This window comes from Lynx canadensis, chromosome C2, assembly GCF_007474595.2.
Source record: "Lynx canadensis isolate LIC74 chromosome C2, mLynCan4.pri.v2, whole genome shotgun sequence".
Lineage (NCBI taxonomy): Eukaryota > Metazoa > Chordata > Mammalia > Carnivora > Felidae > Lynx > Lynx canadensis.
Genome location: NC_044311.2, coordinates 46,370,711 through 46,390,574, shown reverse-complemented (window position 1 = coordinate 46,390,574; position 19,864 = coordinate 46,370,711). Strand labels below are relative to the sequence as shown.

At 36.9% G+C, this 19,864-nt stretch overlaps 1 protein-coding gene and 1 pseudogene across 1 annotated transcript in view; one reads left to right on the top strand and one right to left on the bottom strand.

Annotated features, from left to right (window-relative positions):
* Positions 1–240: 240 nt before the first annotated feature.
* The window catches only part of AADACL2 (arylacetamide deacetylase like 2), a 35,055-nt gene continuing 15,431 nt past the window's right edge, over positions 241–19,864 (bottom strand). Inside the window, exons 3-5 of the mRNA XM_030329756.1 lie at positions 16,282–16,351; positions 14,298–14,469; positions 241–945 (exon numbers count right to left, since the gene is read on the bottom strand). Coding sequence (XP_030185616.1) covers positions 343–945; positions 14,298–14,469; positions 16,282–16,351 — 845 coding nt within the window. The 3' untranslated portion in view covers positions 241–342. The remainder of the gene's footprint in view (positions 946–14,297; positions 14,470–16,281; positions 16,352–19,864) is intronic.
* LOC115523780 lies at positions 9,896–12,071 on the top strand (annotated as a pseudogene).

Genomic DNA, 19,864 nt, shown 5'->3' with positions numbered 1-19,864 from the left:
TTTTTCCCTTTATTTTTCCTTTGCCCACTCACTATTATAATTTCTCTGCCATCTTCTCCAAAGTGTCAGTAACCATTCTTATTCTCAACTTGAATAGGTGTTGGTTCGTATTAGGACCAACATAATTATCATAAACTATAAATAAAAAGGATTATATACATTTTACACATGCAGTTCTAGGAATAACTAGCTCAAGGACATATAGTCGCTGTTATAACTGATTTTAATCTCCATTCAGATAACACAAATGACAATGTTCTTTGTACCACACCTGTGATAATTTGTATATCACAAATTACAACCCATTAACTGGTGGCCCTATATATTTTATATATATTATATTTATAAATTCTTATCCAGCCAACTAACATACATGTCTCTTATCCTGAGACCTAGACGTAAGTACGGTGGTGACACCATGAACAATAAAGCTCCATGGAACCCATTCTCAATATGGTCATGAGTAACTTGAACTCCAACATTTTGAAGTCTTGTAACATACATAAGTCCATCATCCCTTACACAATCATACTGACAGGTAAGAATATAGGTTGATGGCAAGTTCTGTAACTGAGAATCATTGGCTAACAAGGGAGATGCTCTGATATCCATAAGTGCTGGCAATGAATAATTATGTCTTCCAAGAACTGGTTCGGTATAAACATGGTTTTTTCTATACTTCTTGGGTAAAAGAGTACTCCAGTTAACAAACTTAAACAGGTGTCTTGATTCCAGAGGCATATGTTGGTTTCTTCTCATTGCTTGGGTAACTGTTTCATCAGTGGTGATATATGAGCTAACGAGTTTTATGCCCAAGTCCTTTGTTAGAATTATACCATGCTCATTTTCTTGGTGAGATGGCAAACAAGAATCTATTATCTGTAAGACAGGGTAAATTAAAGCTTGAAGCTTGATTTTATGCTTTATTTCAAGATCAATCTGCACCTGAAAAAAACATAATGATGTCCTATAAGCAAAAATTCCAAAACTTCAGGAGGGAGAGATTTAATTTTTAAACGTAAGCAATCATGAGATAAACAAATCTACATAAATTGATGTGATAATATATTATTTTCACAATATTTATAATGACCTTCAGTGGCATAAAAACTTGTCAAGCTCATTTCAACAGTAAAGTTTTAAAAATGTTGGTTGTGTGTGAAAAAGGGAGAGAGATAGAGACGCCCAGGTATAAAACAAATAAGTCCCAGGGATGTCATGTATAGTGTGGTTACTTGGTTAATAATCCTGTGTTGTATATTTGAATGCTATTAAAATAGTAAATCTCAAATGTTCACATCACAAGAAAAACAATTTGTAGTTAGGTGTGGTGATAGATGTTAACTTGACATATTACTATGTTGATCAATCTGCAATACGTACATCTATCGATTATGCTGTATACCTGAAACTAACATGATGTTGTATGTCAATTGTATATTGATTAAAAACAAATTTAAAACAGACAATGTCAGGAAGCGAGGCACTACTGGGCTGTACCCAAGAGCAATTTGAGAGACTGGGAGCAGCAGCCACAGGAATCTCAATCCCAGGTAGTGACAGAAGTAGCAGAAACCTGGCTTTGTAACCACTAATAGCACACACCTTGCTAGATTTGCTTTAGCAATTTGATGCCTTATTGTCAACTGGGTTGGTGCATCAAATGAGTTCATTACATTGGGTAAATGGGAAAAGAGAGAGAGAGAGAGAGAGAGAGAGAGATGCATACATACATACATAGAATGAGGTTTTTGTCAAAAATCACCAATGCAAATAATCTAAATAGGATAACCCTGGAGGAAACTGACACTATAAAAAAATCTGCAAGAATTATTGACTGAATGAAACCAAAGTGAATGGAAAAAATAAATATAGCTATTGAAATAATATTTTATCATAAATTTGAAAATTAAAATTAAAAATTAGCATTGCAATTAAAATATTTTAAAACAGTTTAAAGTTTAAAATAATATTATTTGGCTGTTAAGCAAATTCCCAGCAACATACTGTAAATTTTAAGAAACATTATTTAAATGCAGAAGTACAGAGACAGAAAAGAGAAAAAAAGCCAATGGATAGGTAGCTTACCTTCTGAAAGAATGGTGATATTTGGAAAACAAAGGGATGAAATTATTTTTAAAAACCTTGTTGATATTCCATTTGACATACAAGAAGAGAATGTGCAATATGTAACATGGAGCCCTTTTTTCTTTCCAGAGGTGAAGGGGGGTGTCCTGAGGTTCACCTATGACCCTGAGAACCCTAAAGGAGAACTGAAAATAATTTCCAAAAAGCAAGAGTCTAGGCTAGAGTGTGGCATCTGAGACAATGATATCTGGACAAATGAAAACGCCTGCTGTGACTAGAAGATGTACCTGTAAGTCAACCTCTCACCAGAGTGGCTGGCTGAACTCAAAGGAGGGAATCAATTGAAATCCAAGATGTACCTCAGAAAGGGAAATAGTATCCCACCACCTCTATGATGCTCTCTCAGGGCATTAGAGGCTTCACAAGTTTAGAATGAAAACGAGCCAAGACAATGTTTCCTGACGGAAACTCCCAAATCTCTCCCAAGTGCCCTCATGTAGATAGATGATTTACTGAGCCAAAGTCTACCATCAACATCCCACTGCCAATGTCCCAAACCTAGACAAGGAAACAAACAGCCCACATCCACAGGGAGAGGGCAAACAGAAACACACCAACCAACACCTTATCTGGCCCTAACTGTCCTTTCTGGAATGTCATATGAAATAAACTGTTTTCGCACAAATGTGTCACTACTTACTATGTCTATGACCTTACTATATCATTTGTTGCTTTGCCAGTCAATACCTCTTCCTATCTCTCTGTCATCCTTTGAAGCTCATTTTAAAGTTAACTCTTTGAAAATACTGGAAGGGCACCTGCTGGTCAGATCCACCAAGTTTGGCAATTTTATCCTAGTTTTAGCAACCATGTTATCAGTCTAGTATGAATCTTCTTAGATGTTTTCTATATATTTACATATATTTCTAACCAAAAATGTTATGATTATGCATGTAAGTACCTGATCAAAGTTCACTTCTCTATCTTCAAACTCCTCTAAACTTCCAAAACTCTCTAGCGCTTTCAGGTCAATGATCAATTTCCCCTTACCTTTTAAAAATGTATATATAATGGATCTCTCTCCTCGATTTTGAATTCCACAAGCACTGATAATATCTAAGTTGTCATTGTATGTCTTACCAGTTCTAAGACAATAAAAGGCTAAGTATAATATTTTTTAAAAGCAGAGAAATAACTAAATCAAAATTGCTGCTCAGTTTCTAATTCTAAGAGGACATTGTGTTCTCTTAGAACCAGAAACCAGAGGACATACGAAGCAGTAAGAGACTTATAATGAGTAGGTCCCAACAATAACACTTAATTATTGAATTATCTATAGCATTGTTCTTTCCTTCTAGATCCACATGGACTCAAAGACAAATGGCCAGAGTGCAAGAGTGCAAATAAGCATTAATACTGAACCATAAACATTACTACTGAAAAGCCCTGAATGAACCTTCCTATAACATAAATGTGAATATCACATTAATGGATACATATTTCTCATTCTGTGAGCAATCCATATGTACCTGGCTGCAAAAAGTGTGTAAGACATTTATCTCAGGATATTATCACTTCAAAAAGAACAAGAATGAAAATACAAAAGCAAAGAAAAAAATTGAGAGAACACATCTTGCTTGTTGTGGTATCCTTGAGGTTTAAACACTGGTAACTGTTCTTAAATTGTCCACTTAAATTTTTATTATTGTTTTCAGTATAACAAAGACCTCTGGGTAACTCAGTAGAAGGTTACAGAATACATTCAAAAAAGCCCATTCTTATTTTTAATCCCTTCTAATAATTAACATTATTTCAATGAGAACACAATGGATGTGATACATTTCAACTTTTCTTTTGTACTTAAATACCATTAATTCTAAACTCATGAAATCTAAAATGGAATTCTCCCATATAAACTATTCCCTCTGCTCCTCTTTTATTAAACCATGCAATTTAAATTTCTAACTGGTTTTTCAAGTTCCAGGTCATGCCACTGATAGTATTGTTACCATGAGAGTAGTTTATTAACACCATGGTAAAGACTGATCTCCTCAATCTAGAAAGTTGGCAACAAAATTCGAAACCAGTTCATAAAAGCCTTCTGTATCATACTAAAAAGCTTAGAATGACATATAGGTCAGAAGGATTTTCACTCCTGCGTTAATTTCTTTATTCACAACTAGCCCCCATTAGTTGGGAATGGTGACTGAGGGGTAGCTGATAGGAAAGACAGAGAAAAACCACTCATGACTTTACACCCTGCCCAGAGAGCCCTATATCAGTTTACTGACTCAACTGCTTTGAAGCCCATGTATTTGCCTGTCATGAATACTTGTGCCTGACATAAAGCCTGCTCCAGACAGTCTGAAGCATTACTGAATCCTCTCCCATTCCCCAAATGCCCCAAGGCCATCTATTAGGGCAATGGTGCTTTCCTAGAGAATGGCCGGTTCTTCCTGCCCAGGGCATACATTACTGTTCCTGCATTGAGTCCCTCATTATCCACAGCCCAGCTCAAACCAGTCACTGGTTTGCAAAGGTCCTTACCATCTAGCCCCCTGGCTTAGATGTGTATTATTTAACGTTCTGCACATCCACAGCAACTTATCCTGTGCTTGTCAACAATAGAAAGATAGATGTATGTAAAATATTAGTTATATATGGAGTTCCCACATCACTACTGATAATCCTGTTCATCAAACTTAGCAGATCTACTATTTTTTAATCTGGTGCACCCAGCTTCATAGCAGTTGTGATTGCTTCCCTCACTGCTCTTCCTTTTCATTGATCACCCCTACCTCGTACCACATCCAACTTCACCAACACACAGATAGCCAGTATCTGGGTGACCACGAGCCACCATGAAGGAACTCCAATACAAGAGGACTTTTGGCATCACCCTAGAGCACATGTTCCAACTTTTGTAGGAGCTGGAGAACTCCCACATAGAGCCTACTGTAGTCTGAATGTTTATATTCCTCCAAATTCATACGTTGAAAAGCTAATGTCCAAGATGGTGGTATTAGCCCATGGGGTGTTTGGGACTCCTTAACGTCCATCACTTATTTCACCAATTCCCCCACCCACCACCTCTCTGTATCATCAGTTTGTCCTCTATGGTTAAGAGTCTATTTCTTGGTTTGCTGCTCTCTCTTTTTCCCCATGATCATTTGTTTTGATATTTAAATTCCACATGAGTGAAATCATATATACAATGGAATGTTCCTCAGCCATAGAAAAGAATGAGATCTTGCCATTTGCCACAAAGTGCCTAGAGCTAGAGAGTATTATGCTAAGATAAATACAACAAGCAACAGTATTTTTTAAAATACAATTGTGATTAAAATTTTTCTATGACTTCACGATGCCCTTGGAGAAAAAAAAATCAAAAGAGGCATGATTTGCCCCTGCCATCCTTTCTAACATCACTATTCACCGTACTTCCACTGATGTAGTATCTATGCACTTAGTTTTTTGTTTTTGTTTTTTTTGAACCAGGATTCCAAAAGAGACAAACAGTAACTGCATAAATAAGGAGGGGACAGAATGAATCTGTTCAACTCTTCTCAGCAAGTCGCAAAAACAACTTGATTCCAAGGTCAATAATCAGTTATGGTTCAATTCAGCAGCATGTAGGACCAGTGTCTTTATTTAATCTCTAAATTTTTCCCACAAAGATGTGTTGAGGATAATCTGTAATATCGTGCTGTGTTACACAAGGGGACAGATAAAGAGGCTGCCCTCAGGTAAAACAGGCAGAAGAGAGGCAAAGGTCCAACTCTGGAGTATTCTGAAGGGTGGAGGAAGAAGACAGCAAGAGTACAGGTATGATGGCAGGGTTTGGATATATAAAGATTAAAAAAAAATTATTGTCCCAGATTCCAAAATACTTAGAGTCCAGTTGGGATTGTGCACATGTAACAAATAATAGGATAATCACTAGAGTGTAACTGCTTTGGGTAGTATAGAGGAGGTTCACCTGTAAGGGTTTCTAGTGCTTATGGAATATCCAGGTGGGGAAAACTATTTGGATACATGGGTTTTGAGCTCATGACAGTGGCATTAGTGGGAGGCATAACTTTAAGAGCCTTCAGCAGATCATTCAGAGCTGAAGTCATGAGACCAAGCAGAGAATGGGATAAAAGCCAGAAGGACCAAACGTTGAGTCCTAAGGAATATCAGACTCAAAGGAGTGTATAGACCAAGAGTTCATCTCCCATAAAACTGAATGGAAGAGAAGATAAGAACAGGGAGAGTGAGTATTTTAAGACAAAAGTTGGCAAGAGTTTCAAGTGATGAAAAGAAGTTAAAGAACAACAACAAAAATGCCCTTAGATATAGAAATAATGAGATCCCGGACCTACTTAGCCACAGCAAGTTGAACAAATGGCCAGGGGAGAATACAAAGTGATTAAATGAGGAAGGTATACATTAGGAGTATGTAGAAAAAGAGCTTAAAATGATGAGAGTTGAATATCTGATGTTAGGCTGTAGCAAAACAACTTTCTTACTTACCAAAGTGACCTCCGCCTGTAACTCCAGAGTAAGGCAACTTTGTTGTTACTGTGTGTCAAGTAAACAGCTTTCAAATGTTGAAAGGTAATCATTTCAAAGCCAGATGAATTTCAGGCTTAACTTGCACTGTTAATAAAGGTCTTTTAGTTTTACAGAACTGAGCAACCTAGCCAATCTTTTATTTAATCTAGCAAACGTACTAAGTCATTTTTTCCCTGAAATGAAGATGTAAATCCCAAGACAAGATGCTTTTCCTAGACACGTCTTCCGCTTGGCCAACACAGGGAGAGAAAGACCTACTGCTAATCGACCCATGAAAGAAGAATGGAAGAATTTCTCTTAGTCTTAAGAGAGGGATAATCGGTCCAAGATCTAACAAATGATGACAAAGACCTCCTGAGACTACACAGTGGCTTCAGAAAACCATCTTGATTGTGCTGGCACAGATGGATAGAGGTTTCCAGAGAGCGATGGTGATGCAAGATCGAAATTAACAGAGGACTGGTATTTCTACGTTCAGTGGATTTCATGTAGTCCATGTGACACTGATATGTTGTGATTACATGGAGATTAATAAACATGGCAGAAGATAGTATACCTGCTACTGAAAATATCCCAGGTTGAAGGGTGTGTAGTGTCACTTTTTTTTTAAGGCATCATCATTAATTAGTCTCTGATTTATATTTACTCTTAAGACTGGTAAAGAAAACATTAAAAATATTTTTAGAGAAGTGTCAAACATATAAGATCATACGTGGCCATAGAAATATGTAGAGATGTCAGAGAAATATTGTTATAAATCGATCACAAGGCCACGTTGACACCTTATGACAAATGATGCAAATTAGTAGGAACAATATATTTAGAAAGGTTAACCTATAAACAAATAGAGATATCTGATATTACCACTACCTTTTCAAATTTCCTACATAGAATCACATAGTTTTTAAAAACTGAGAAGAGTGGAACTTAATAATTACTTCAGAGTATTGAATCAATTCATATTATTTTCTAAAATTAAGAAGATGTTTATGTCATAAATAAATAAAAATAATGCATAAATTAAAATATAATTAGATGAAATGGCCAGGAAATTGAATTTAAATGCTATTAAATTTTTAAAAAATTGCTCCTTAAAGTAAAGATTAAGGAACTTTGTTGAGAGAAAGTTTTTCGACTATAGTGATTATTCAGATCATTGTAATTGGTAAGCAATATTAGTAATTTTAGGACACATTATGTGACTTTGCCAGAAAATCTCAGAATTGTAGGGAAAAGATATTCATTTCTCTTTCAGTAAGTAGAAGAGAATTGAAAAATGGACAAAGTCCAAAAAGAAAATTACAGAATACAGAAGAATCTATTCAACCTCTTAATCCACGAGAACATCTTTTTACACTATGAATTTTATATATATATATATATATATATATATATATATATATATATATATTTGGTATCCATTAGGAAGGATATATCTAATATGTCGCCTGAAGTCTTCTCAGAGTACACAAAAATACCGATCTCTAAATGAGGTATTCTTACTGAAACTGAGCTTTTCAGGCCATAAATCTGTAACATACTATTAAACGCTTTGTTGAAACATGAGTCTTTGAAAAAAAGGGGGGGGGTGGTAGTATAATACTTACAAAGTAAAAGGTGATTTTAATTAGCCAGATAAAGAATAAACCTAGCATGGGGAATAAAACTTTTTGATTAAAATACAACTCATGTAGAAAGTTTAGCTGACCATGAAGAATAAACAACTTAAAGTATGATCATAAAAAACAGGAGGGGCACTTGGGTGGCTGAGTCCGATGAGCGTCCAACTTTAGCTCAGGTCATGATCTCGTGGTTCACGGGTTCGAGACCCACATCAGGCTCTGTGCTGACAGCTCAGAGCCTGGAGCCTTCTTAGGATTCTGTATCTCCCTCTCTCTGCCCTTTCCCCTCTCTGTCCCTCTCCCTCAAGAATAAATAAACATTAATTTTTTTAAAAAAAAATAAACAAGAAATGCTAAAGGAAATCACTTTTTTGTCATACTATGTAACAATGTTGAGTTCTGATACAGTATTTTCAGCTGTAAAACAATTTCTTTGATCAGATATATAAGAAAGTTAAATAGATATTATGTTCTTCTACAAGTAGCCAATTCAAAGAATACGATAATGTCAAATTTTAATTCACTTCAAGACAACAACTTGTACTGTCCTACAAATTGTACTGAGAATCGCATCTGTTTTTGGTAGCTGTGTTAATATTCAGGATTGCCCTGCTGGAAAGGTCTTCACATCTTGATGGATCTTTATGGCTACATGTCATAACCATTTCAAAAGCTTTCTTCATTTACAAAGCCTGGCAAATATTACAAAATGCAAACAGACATTACAGGTGGTAAAGGTGCTTCTTGATCATTATTGGGTAATTATTGGACAGTTTTCAGAATTTCTATATCCATAAAACCAGTTTTAGATAAAATTCAAGATTCGATTACTATATGATTTGGTGTAGCGATTCGTATGTAAAACAGGGGACAGTCTCCAATATTCATTCTCTACCACACTTCCCACTCCATCCCAGCAAGATTTTTCAAATAAGTGATGCATTAATTCAAATACATAGCAAATTAGTTTAGGTTGGAAGAGGCCTCGGGAATCAACAAGTCTAATGGCTTACAAATTTTCTTTTTGGTAATGAAATTCTGCAGAGCCAAAGGTGAAACTTTGCTAACTACTGACATTCTGGCTCCACAATAGGGTTTTGTATGCGTATGTGGTGTTACAGATTAGTATACATGCATATGTATACGTACACTTTCATATTATGAATGTGTGTATCTCTCTTTGCAATGTGCATATGTATATATAAAATATACATATATGTGTCCGTATATAATTTTCTTCTGAGTGGTCTGAGTATTTTATTTTCATTCCTAATTTTTTTTTTAATGAGCAAGATTCTGGGTTTGTGAAGAGGTGGAAATTTGGGAAGAGTGGAACACATGGAGAGGGTTTCAAAGCTCTGTGCACTTGGCCCATACCTTGCCCTATCCATGTCTTCCCTATCCTTTTATAATTACCTGCTAATCTAGGACATTCTCCCTTGGGGGTTGGGCATTGCAACGAGATGGTCTCTTGTGCTGCACTATGAGGAGAATATGCTGGATTTCTTTACACAGGAAAACAGATTTTGATGGTGTGTGCCATTAAATTGAAGCAGAAAAAGATCAGGTGACCAGAAGGAATGCAGACATTTCCTCCAATCCAATTTATTTATGACTCTATTCCCTACATGTGTGAAATCCAATCCTTATCGCCCTACCTGGATAAAGTGTCCACAGGAAATCAGTCACCATATCAGTCACCAATCAGAGAAATGATTTCACAGTTCATCATGCAGGAGAACTGATACTGGCTGTTACCCCAGCCAATACCAATCTTACAAACTAAGATCATGGAAGATAACTAAATAAGTTGATTCTCAGGGTGCTTGGTTGGCTCGGTCAGTTAAGCGTCAGACCCTTGGTTTAGGCTCAGGTCATGATCTCACATGCTGACAGCATGGAGCCTGCTTGGGATTCTCTCCCTCTCCCTTTGCCCCTCCTCCGCTCATGCTGTGTCTGTCAGAAAAGAAAGAAAGAAAGAAAGAAAGAAAGAAAGAAAGAAAGAAAGAAAGAAAGAAAGAAAAGGAAGAAAGAAAGGGAAAGGAAAGGAAAGGAAAGGAAAGGAAAGGAAAGGAAAGGAAAGGAAAGGAAAGGAAAGAATTTGATTCTCAAGGTCTGAAAACTACTGGAGTCATCACCAAACTAGACTTTATAGACAAAGAAACAGATGCCAGAGATGTCCTAGAGAACAAGATGCTGCCCCTTCACAGGGATTATGTGATGGTGGCAAACAGAAGCTGGAAGAATATATATGGGAAGGAGGAAAGGAAATTGTTTCTCTCACATTCAGCTTACAAACATATTGCCAGTCAGATGGGCATCCCATACTTGGAGAAGTTCCTTAATCAGCAACTTACCAACCACATTTGACATAATCTGCCAAACTTCAGGAACAAATTAGAAGGACAGTTGTCCTCCACAGAATGACAAAATGTGAAGTAGGAGCCTACAAACACTTCAAGCCAGAAGAGCCCACCAGGAAGACCAAAGCATTGCTGTAAGTAGGTCAACAATTTGCTGTGGACTTTGAGAAGAGAATCACAGTGTGAGGGGATCAAGTATTTACCCTGGAATTCTCAAAGGGCTTTAAATCCATTGTATTTTCTATGAAGGCTTTCCTTCTGAGACAGTAAAGATGGGGTTCAATGAGAAAGAACTGTGAAGAGAAATAACCTATGCAATCAAAAACATACACTGTATCAGGACAGGGTTGTTTACTCAAGACATGGCATTTTGAGCAATAGTCAAGAAACAAATTGCAAACCCTTCCTTAAGGTGTGTGGATCTGATAAAACAAATATTTATCAACAGTGTCAAAAAGTACACCAAAACAAAAAAAGACTGGCAAACTTCCCCAGACTCTTCAAGTAAATGGAAAGGATGATTGGTGACCACATTTGACAGCAGAAGGGAAGACAAAGTACTAGGTCCTGATATTGATTGACATCCAGTCTCCTACACCAACACTAATCATAAAGATTTCATAACTTTGCAAATGTTCAGCAGAGAATCAGTCAGGTTCACAAGAAAAATAGATTTGGAAATTAAGTAATTTGAAAGATGCAGCTAACCATCAGCATCAGTGGCATCATGAAAGGAGGCTCTAAAGGATACTGGTTTATACTTACCCCTGAAAGTTTGTCCTGGTACAAAGATGACAAGGCAAAAGCAAAGAAGTATGTATTTCCCTGGGACAACCTGAAAGTCTGGGATGTGGACAAGAGCTTTATGCCTAGCAAACACATATGTATATTCTTTAATAAAGAACAAAGGGCTGTATACAAAGACTGTTGCTTCCTTGAGCTGGCATGTGATTCACAGGAGGATGTAGGCAGCTGGAAGACGTCTCTACTGAGAACTGGGGTTTCTCCTGATGAATCTTTTACTGCAAATAATGAGAATAGCCAAGCAGAAAACTTTTCCATGGACCCACAAGTGGAGAGACAAGCAAATACCACTCATAACCTGGTAGATTCCTACATGTCTACCACCCACAAATGTGCCAACATCAAATTCCCAAAATGATAATGCATCTGCTAATCAAAAATGTTAAAGATTTTTATAACTTCAGAGCTCTTAGCACAGCTTGGTTCTTTACAGGACCAAAATACTCTGATGAAGGAATCTGCTGAGCAGCCTCAGCACTGAGATGAGATATACCAAACCCTTAAAAAAGCCCTTGTGATCATTGGTGATATTAACACTGGCACTTCCTTCATCCTAGGGATTTATGTGGATGGCTCCTGGAAACAGCACTCCTGTAGGTCACCACCTCCAAGTCCCACAACCTACAACAGACATTGAGTGCTCCCCTCATATGGCCCACATGGCCCACATCTCTCCCAAGGTCTGCCCCTGCCAATCCTCTCCTGCACTCCACTTGGGAGCTACCCCAGTTCCGTTCCAGCTGACCCCTTACTTCTTTTTCCCAACAGCAACAGTTCACTTGGAGTACCTCTGCAAGTTTCCTCTCAACCCACAAGAGTCCCTCCCAATGTTCTAAATCATTCCCCCAAATTTTGAGTGAGGGCAAGCCCATGACTCTTTTGAGTGTCTCTTTGAGTCTCTCTTTGCATATGTAACATCAAACTTTGGTGCCGTCAATGATGAAGCTAGTAAACCTTGAGGACTTGGGCTCAGGAAACACAGACAACTAATTGACTTGTGTGACTGGCCTGTGTCTGATTTCCCCACAATCACATGGTGGAAATTACCTAACTTAGTCCCTCCTCAACATCCCTCTATAAGTTTGACTTTTAGGAGCTGAGTGTCATTTGGACAAACGAATTCAGCTTGTGACTTCTGATTTCAGCTGTGAGCTTTCTATTTTCCTCACCATTCTTCTCCTTTAAAGAACAAATAAATATATTTATGATTAGGTATTCTGAAAAAAAAAATTGGAGGAGGAGTTGGGATGCTTCCCAAATGATTGAATGAGGCCAGTATAACTTTATGTCAAAACCTGACAAGGGGTGCCTGTGTAGGGCTCCACATTCAGTGTGGGGTAAAATTCTCTCTCTCTCACTCTCTCTCTCTCTCTCTCTCTGTCTGTCTCTTGGGGCAACTAGGTGGTTCAGCTGGATAAGCATCCAACTTTATCTCAGGTAATGACCTCATAGTTCATGGGTACGAGCTCCATGCTGGACCCTGCAATGGACTCCACATTGGTATCTGCACTGACAGTTCTGAGCCTAGAGCCTGCTTCAGATTCTCTGTCTCCTTCTCTCTCTGCTCCTCTGCTGCTTACACTCTCTCTCAAATTAAATAAACATTTAAAAAAAAAGGATTCTCTTTCTCTACCCCCACACCTTCTTGCCTGTGCTCACTCATTCGCTCTCTCTCTCTCTCTCAAAAAAAAAAAAAAAAAAACTTTGACAAAGAACTTTTAAAAGATAGACATCAATCCCTCAAATCTTTAATTTCAGCAAAAAGAAACCAGCAAAATATAATAGCTTTAAGTCATCATGACCAGGGAGGCTCATGTCTGGAATGCAGCATAATTTTACATCTGAAAGTCAACTCACATAACTTACTACATCAAAAGAATAAAGGAGAAAAATCACACTGTAATCTCAATAGATCCATTAAAAACATTTAGCAAACTTAATACCTATTTATGCAAACACTATCATCAAATCAGGAATAGTAAAGGCTTTCTCAGGCTGACAAAAGCCAACTGTAAAAAGCTTTCAGTTAACATCATATTTATTGGTGAAATATTGAATGATTTCCTTCTAAAATTCAGAGAATGACAATTGTATTCAATATAGTCCTGGAAGCCCTAGCTAGTGCACTAATTAATAAAAGAAAAGCATAAAGATTAAAAAGGAAGAATTAAAATGGTCTCTAGTGGCAGGAGATATGACTATGTAGAATATCCTAGGAAACATTAAAAAAAAAACCTAGAATTTATAAGTGAATTTTTTAAAGATATGATTGTAAAAGGTCAGTGTAAAATGCAAATGATTTCTGAATACTTTCAAATAGGCACTTGAAAAATATTATTTTACATGAAAATTTTCCCAAATAAATCAGGAATAAATTTAAGAAAAAATTTGTAAGATTTCTACACTGAAAAAGGAAAATACTGAGGAAAGTGAAGAGGACTTAAATAAAAAATGACATAAACCATGTACTTTAATTGGAAGTACCAGGATTATTAACCTATAGATTCAACACAATACCATACAAAATCCAAATTAGCCTTTTTGTTTTTAGAAATTGACAAGATATCCCAGTATTTTGATGGAAAAGATCTAGAGTATTAGAAACAATTTTGAAGAAAGACCAAAGCTGGAGTCAGAATAGTATCAGGCATAAGAACAGACAAACAGGTCAATGGAACCAAAGAGAGGATTCAGAAATAGTCTTATTGATAGTTAAATGATCTTAGACTCCAGTATCACTATAATCCAATGAGAAAGTATGGTCTTTTCAACAAATGATGCTGAAAGAACTGGTTATGTGTATAGGAAAAAAAAAAATGATTTGTGACCTCTACCTCTCAGAATAAAAATAAATGCAACATACCTGTTGAGTCACAGCTGCTGCCAAATTGCCCCCAGAACTGTCTCCTGAAACACAGATTCGGGTGGGATCCACTCCATATTTTCTAAGAATTTTATCTTGAAGAAAAAATTTGACTGCAGTGAAACTGTCTTCAAACTGAGCAGGAAAATGGTGTTGAGGAGCTAGTCTATAGCTTTAAAAAAGAATGATTTATTTAAACAATTTTTTTATAATGTACCATTTATGGTTGTATCTTTAGTTTTTCAATACCAAATAGATGCAATTTAACACCAGTTTCTATTTTTAATCTGTCAAAAAAATCACACTTGAGTTTTCCACTAACTCCTTAGTATATGGAAAAAAAAAGAAAAGAAAATTCATATAAAGGTTTTCAACCTTGTATCTACATTCCACGGATAGCATTGTGTGTGAGGGGTAAGGAGATATTAGGAACTCCCAACAATTGTAAGCATACTTTTTAGTCCACATGCATTTTAGATTGGAGATACTCTATAGTTTATACCATATTCTCAATGTAACTGGTGGTCCAAACATTAAAAAAATTATTGAAAGAGCACCATGGATATTTGAGGACAGCATATCTGAGAGATTATTATAGGGAAAGTGTTACATTTTTCAAGATCATGTGGATAAAAATCCTACATGCTTGCAATGTATATATCTCACCAAGGATAATGCCAAGGGGTTGATTTTAGATAAAAATTTTGAAATATAAATAACCTTTTAGTATGCAAGGAAGATTGTTTGTTTCTGATGAATTCATTTCTGAGGCAAACTATCACACTATTCTTTTAATGGATACAAATGGATTTTTTCCCCCACTATGTACATGGACCAGTAAACATAGGAGAATGGTTCTATCAGCCTGCTATCTATCAGGGCTAACTTTTTTCCTCATGCTCTTTAGAAAAACAAAATTTGTAAATATCTGTACTTAACATTAAATGTTAGTGTGATGATCCTTAAAATTTTATCATAAACTATCTTTAGAAAATCCTAAACAAAGTATGTTGGTATCTATTACTTTAAATGCAGTATATTTAGACGTTAGGGCGAAGAACACAAATCATAAGGATATGAAAAAATATATAAGCCAGACACAGACATATCACTATATTAAAATAGATTAAAATGATAAGTTTTAGATTACTTCAAAAGTTATGGAGGTATAAAGGATATATCCTAATGTTATAAATGAGAAGTATCCCTGAAAATAGGAAGTTCTAGCCACTGCGAGTAATCAAAACAAACAGCATTGGCAATCACTCTTTAGATGACCAAATTGTCACTTTAGTTTTCTCTCTAAACTTTCCTAGCTTCCTAGCTAAAAATCAAAACAAAACAACAACAACAACAAAACCCAAATCTATGTCACTATTACAGATTAGAAGTCTGTAAGTATGTTTTTGCTACTATGCACTAGGGAAGAGAGGTACGAAAAAATCCCTCCTGGGGATGTCGGCTTCAGAAATACAGACTGCATAAGTATGAGAAAATATTGAACTGTCCTGACACATTCTGATATTTTCTAGCAAAATCCAGAAGGTAAAATTCACTTTTCCTGAGAATGACTTAAAATTCTTAGCTGATCCCAGCCTTTGCCTCCTACATTACTCCAAACAAGATTATAAAACATTTTATTACCAACCCAAATATAATCTACCATCCCAAATTTGTAGGATTTATTTATATCTTCTTATCTAGCTATGTTACTTGGGGCTTAAGTTGGGACCTGAGTTTTAAGTGTCTAGAGCAAAAGTGTATCCAAAAATGCTCACTCAGGGATGTTACTCAGAGATTTCCAAAATCACAGAAGAATATGAGATAGTGGACTCTTCAGGAATGGTTTACATTGCAATGGTGATAAATAAATAGAATAATTTTTTTAAATTGATATTTCAGGCAAAGCTAACTTGATTTGGAAATCAAACCTCTACCTGGTGAAGGCAAAAATCATAGGAGCCAAAGAAAAACATTCTCTTACTCCAATCCCACAACAACAGCATTGAGTTTGTTTGCAGTCCATCTATTCAGGGAGTCATAAGCCTTCTGCCCTGGAATGAAGAAAGAAATGTGAGAGTACTTTTGGTAAAAAAAACAAAAAACAAAAACAAAAAACAAAAAACAGCAACAGAAATGCTTGTAGCTATGAACTTGGAAAGAAATGTGAGTGTTATATAGAAACCTAAATTTCCCGCTCCATTTCATTCAGAGGGACCAGAATCAGCCTGATACAGTCTGGAGGAGTGTCTCCTCTGTCACTGTCTCCAGTGATGAAAAGATGACTTTGCAGATTGGTGTTTTGAGGAAGGGAAAGTAGCCTTGGGCCATTCTATTTTTTCTATTTGCATCCGCTGCCTGTACACAATGATCCTCTCAAGAAAATTTTGTGGCTTGTTGCGTTTTACTCTGCTTGCTTTTTCAGGCAGCAAGTTCCATAGGGAGGAACTGCATGGCTGGTTAGCAGGGCCAGCCACCACAGATGAGTCAATCTAACTCAGTACCTAAATTCACTTTCTCCCAAAGTCTTCTTTAGAAATAATGGTTATGTTTTGACTGTCGTTTATTTGAATTTTGTATATAATCTTCAGTTGGTTTAGAATTTGGGGGGAAAGAAAGTAATAGATACACTGACTCTGTAAAACCACAGCACTCAATAATACGGTTCCTTGAATCTCCATATTCTTTGCATATGTCACATTAGGAAATGGTGTAATAACCTTGGTATTGAAGACAGAGTCTAAAGAAAAGTAACTTAATTTTGAGAGAGGCTCTGGCGAGTGAGAGATTTCCAAAATCACAGAAGAATATGAGATAGTGGACTCCTGAGGAATGGTTTACATTGCAATGGTGACAAATAAGGAGAATTATTTTTTTAATTGATATTTCAGGCATAGCTAACTTGATTTGGTAATCAAACCTCTGCTTGGTGAAGCCAAAGAAAATTATTCTCTTACTCCAATCCCACAACAACAGCACTGATTTTGTTTGCAGTCTATCTATTCAAGGAGTCATAAACCTTCTGCTCTTACATGTTCATTTTAGCACATAAGGCATCCCCTCTCTCCCTAGTACACATGTGTCTCTAACCCCAGGTACCTCCAAACCCAATTTACCAGTAACCTGGCCACATAACTTTGGCAACTCTGTGACATCTGCTACTTCTTTATTTACCACAAGATCCTAGAAATTCAGAGAAGCTGTTCCAAGATGTCTCCTGCACATTAACAAAACTTCAAATTAAAAACTAATTAAATACTGGGTATGTGAATACCATGAAAACAGAAAAATAAATCAACTAGCCTTTTAGGTAGACAAATGTTTTCATTCAAGACTGAGTTGATAATTTGCAAGAAAAGGCAATGGGTGGATGAATACCAAAATGTACAAGACATAAGAAGTCACTGATACCCACAATGAAAGACCTCAATGATATATTTCAAACCTGTCTTCATTTTATCTCCCAATACTTTTTATTTATCATAAAGCAAAAGTCATTTTAAGTTTTTTGTTTCCTATTCTTTATCTCCAGCTGTCCGAAGTCACACCATATTTCTGATAAAACTTGTTGGCTCATGTTTTTCCCTCTTCAATGTCCAATAATTGAATTTATATCACTTGTAGAACCCAGGTAGAAACAGGAAGGTATTAGTATTGAGGTTGAAAAATAACAACCACTGTTTTATGTAAATAAATCGACTAGAGAAAGATATTCTTATATTTCTTAGTTCTCAAAACAACTTCAAGTTATAAAGAAGAAAAAATAGGAAGCCTAGGAAACAAAAAAGGAAAAATGAAATTTATAAATAAATAGTTATATTATATATGTCCTGATCTGTCAAAAAATAGAAGCTATCTAAGTCCTTTCTAGTTTATAAATATAAGCTCTCACATATCTATAAACAATACACAAATATAAAGCCAAGACACAGAATAAAGACACAATAGGAATTTGCTGAACAAAATGTTGGAACATGCATCCTGAATGATAATTTGCACATTTTTTAGGAACTACTGATCACAATCATTGCATTTGTCAACAAAGGGGAAATCAACATGATAATCAGGAGAACTTCCAAGTATTTTCCAAAGTGATATTTTCCTATCTGTGAGCATTTGTCTTCTGCTCTGAAGACCCAGGTAATGTGTATATAGATACTTGGATATTTCATAGACCTTATAAGAACTTTAAGGGTATTAATACATCTCTTTAGAGAAGCATCTGGGCGGCTCAGTCAGTTAAGCATTAGATTTTTGATTTCTGCTCAGGTCATGATCTCACTGTTGGTGGTATAGAGCTCCATGTTGGGCTCTGTGCTGAGAACATAGAGTCTGCTTGGGATTCTCTCCTCTCCGTCTCTGCTGCTCCCCTGCTTACACACTGTCTCTCAAAATAAATAAATTTTTAAAATGCATCTGTTTTGAGACAAATGAGGCCAAATTGGCCTCATTAATTTATCTTTTTATATATCTCAGAATATCTTAAAATGTATTTTATAAAGGAAGCATAATATTCCAACTACAAATGCCTAGTATAAATTAAATTATATGTGAACTCTAATTTACAGAAAACATTAAGGAGATAAAAAAGATATAGAAATACTAGGAAAGCAAGGAGCCAAGATGGCAGACAGCATGGAAGTTTTCTGTGTGTCTTGCGTCCATGAAATACAGCCAGACCAACACTAAATCTGATCTGAGGATTAACACAACAATCTACACAACTTGAATGACAGAATTCAGCAGGTATGTGGCATGGAGAGGTGAACGTGGGGAGACAGAAACCGCAGAGGGCAGGGAGCTGCTTTTCATGCAGGGAGAGGATGGAGATGGTGGGCGGGGGGGAAGAATATGTGAAAAGCACCGCTCCCCAAAAGCAGCTGAAGAGAAAGTGGAAAATTGGAAACAGCCACAGGGACTGAACTAAAAAGGGAGAAAGGAGAAAGGAGAGGGTTTAAATTCCATTAAGACTGTAAACAGGAGGAGTGCAGAGTCTGAAACTCCACAGCTCGATACTAGCAATGCTCTGGTGGGAAGGGTGAATCCCCAGGAGCAGAGTTGGGTCCAGAAGGTTCTCAGGCCACACGGGGAGAACAGTTCCACTGCTGGAAGGACATTTGCTGGAGGCTGTGAGGCCACCTGGTCCCAGAAGACCCCAGAGAATGGCCCCATTCTCTGGTGCTAGAACAAGATCATTTGGGGTGAAGCCTGGTGCCAGATGTCTGTTGTGATTTTCCAAAATCCCTGAAATGCTGCTGCTACACTATCTCACAAACTTTTTCTGGGGCGGGCTGGCACCTGGCCACATTCTCAGGGCACCGGCAGCAGCAGGGTCCAGCAAGTGTTCCTACGTGCTGCCAGCACCCAGCCATTGTTCAATAAGACCCTTCACAGAGGGATAGAGACAAAGCCACAGTCCCTCAGAAGGGGGGGCTGGGGAAGGCAGCTGCATCTGAGAAAAAATTCGGAAAGGAGGTGCTGCCTGGGGCTTGGTCATGGACAGTGTGAAAGGGGGGAGTGGGTGGAAACCAAAGATGAAGGATGGGTGCGTGATTGCTGATCAAGGA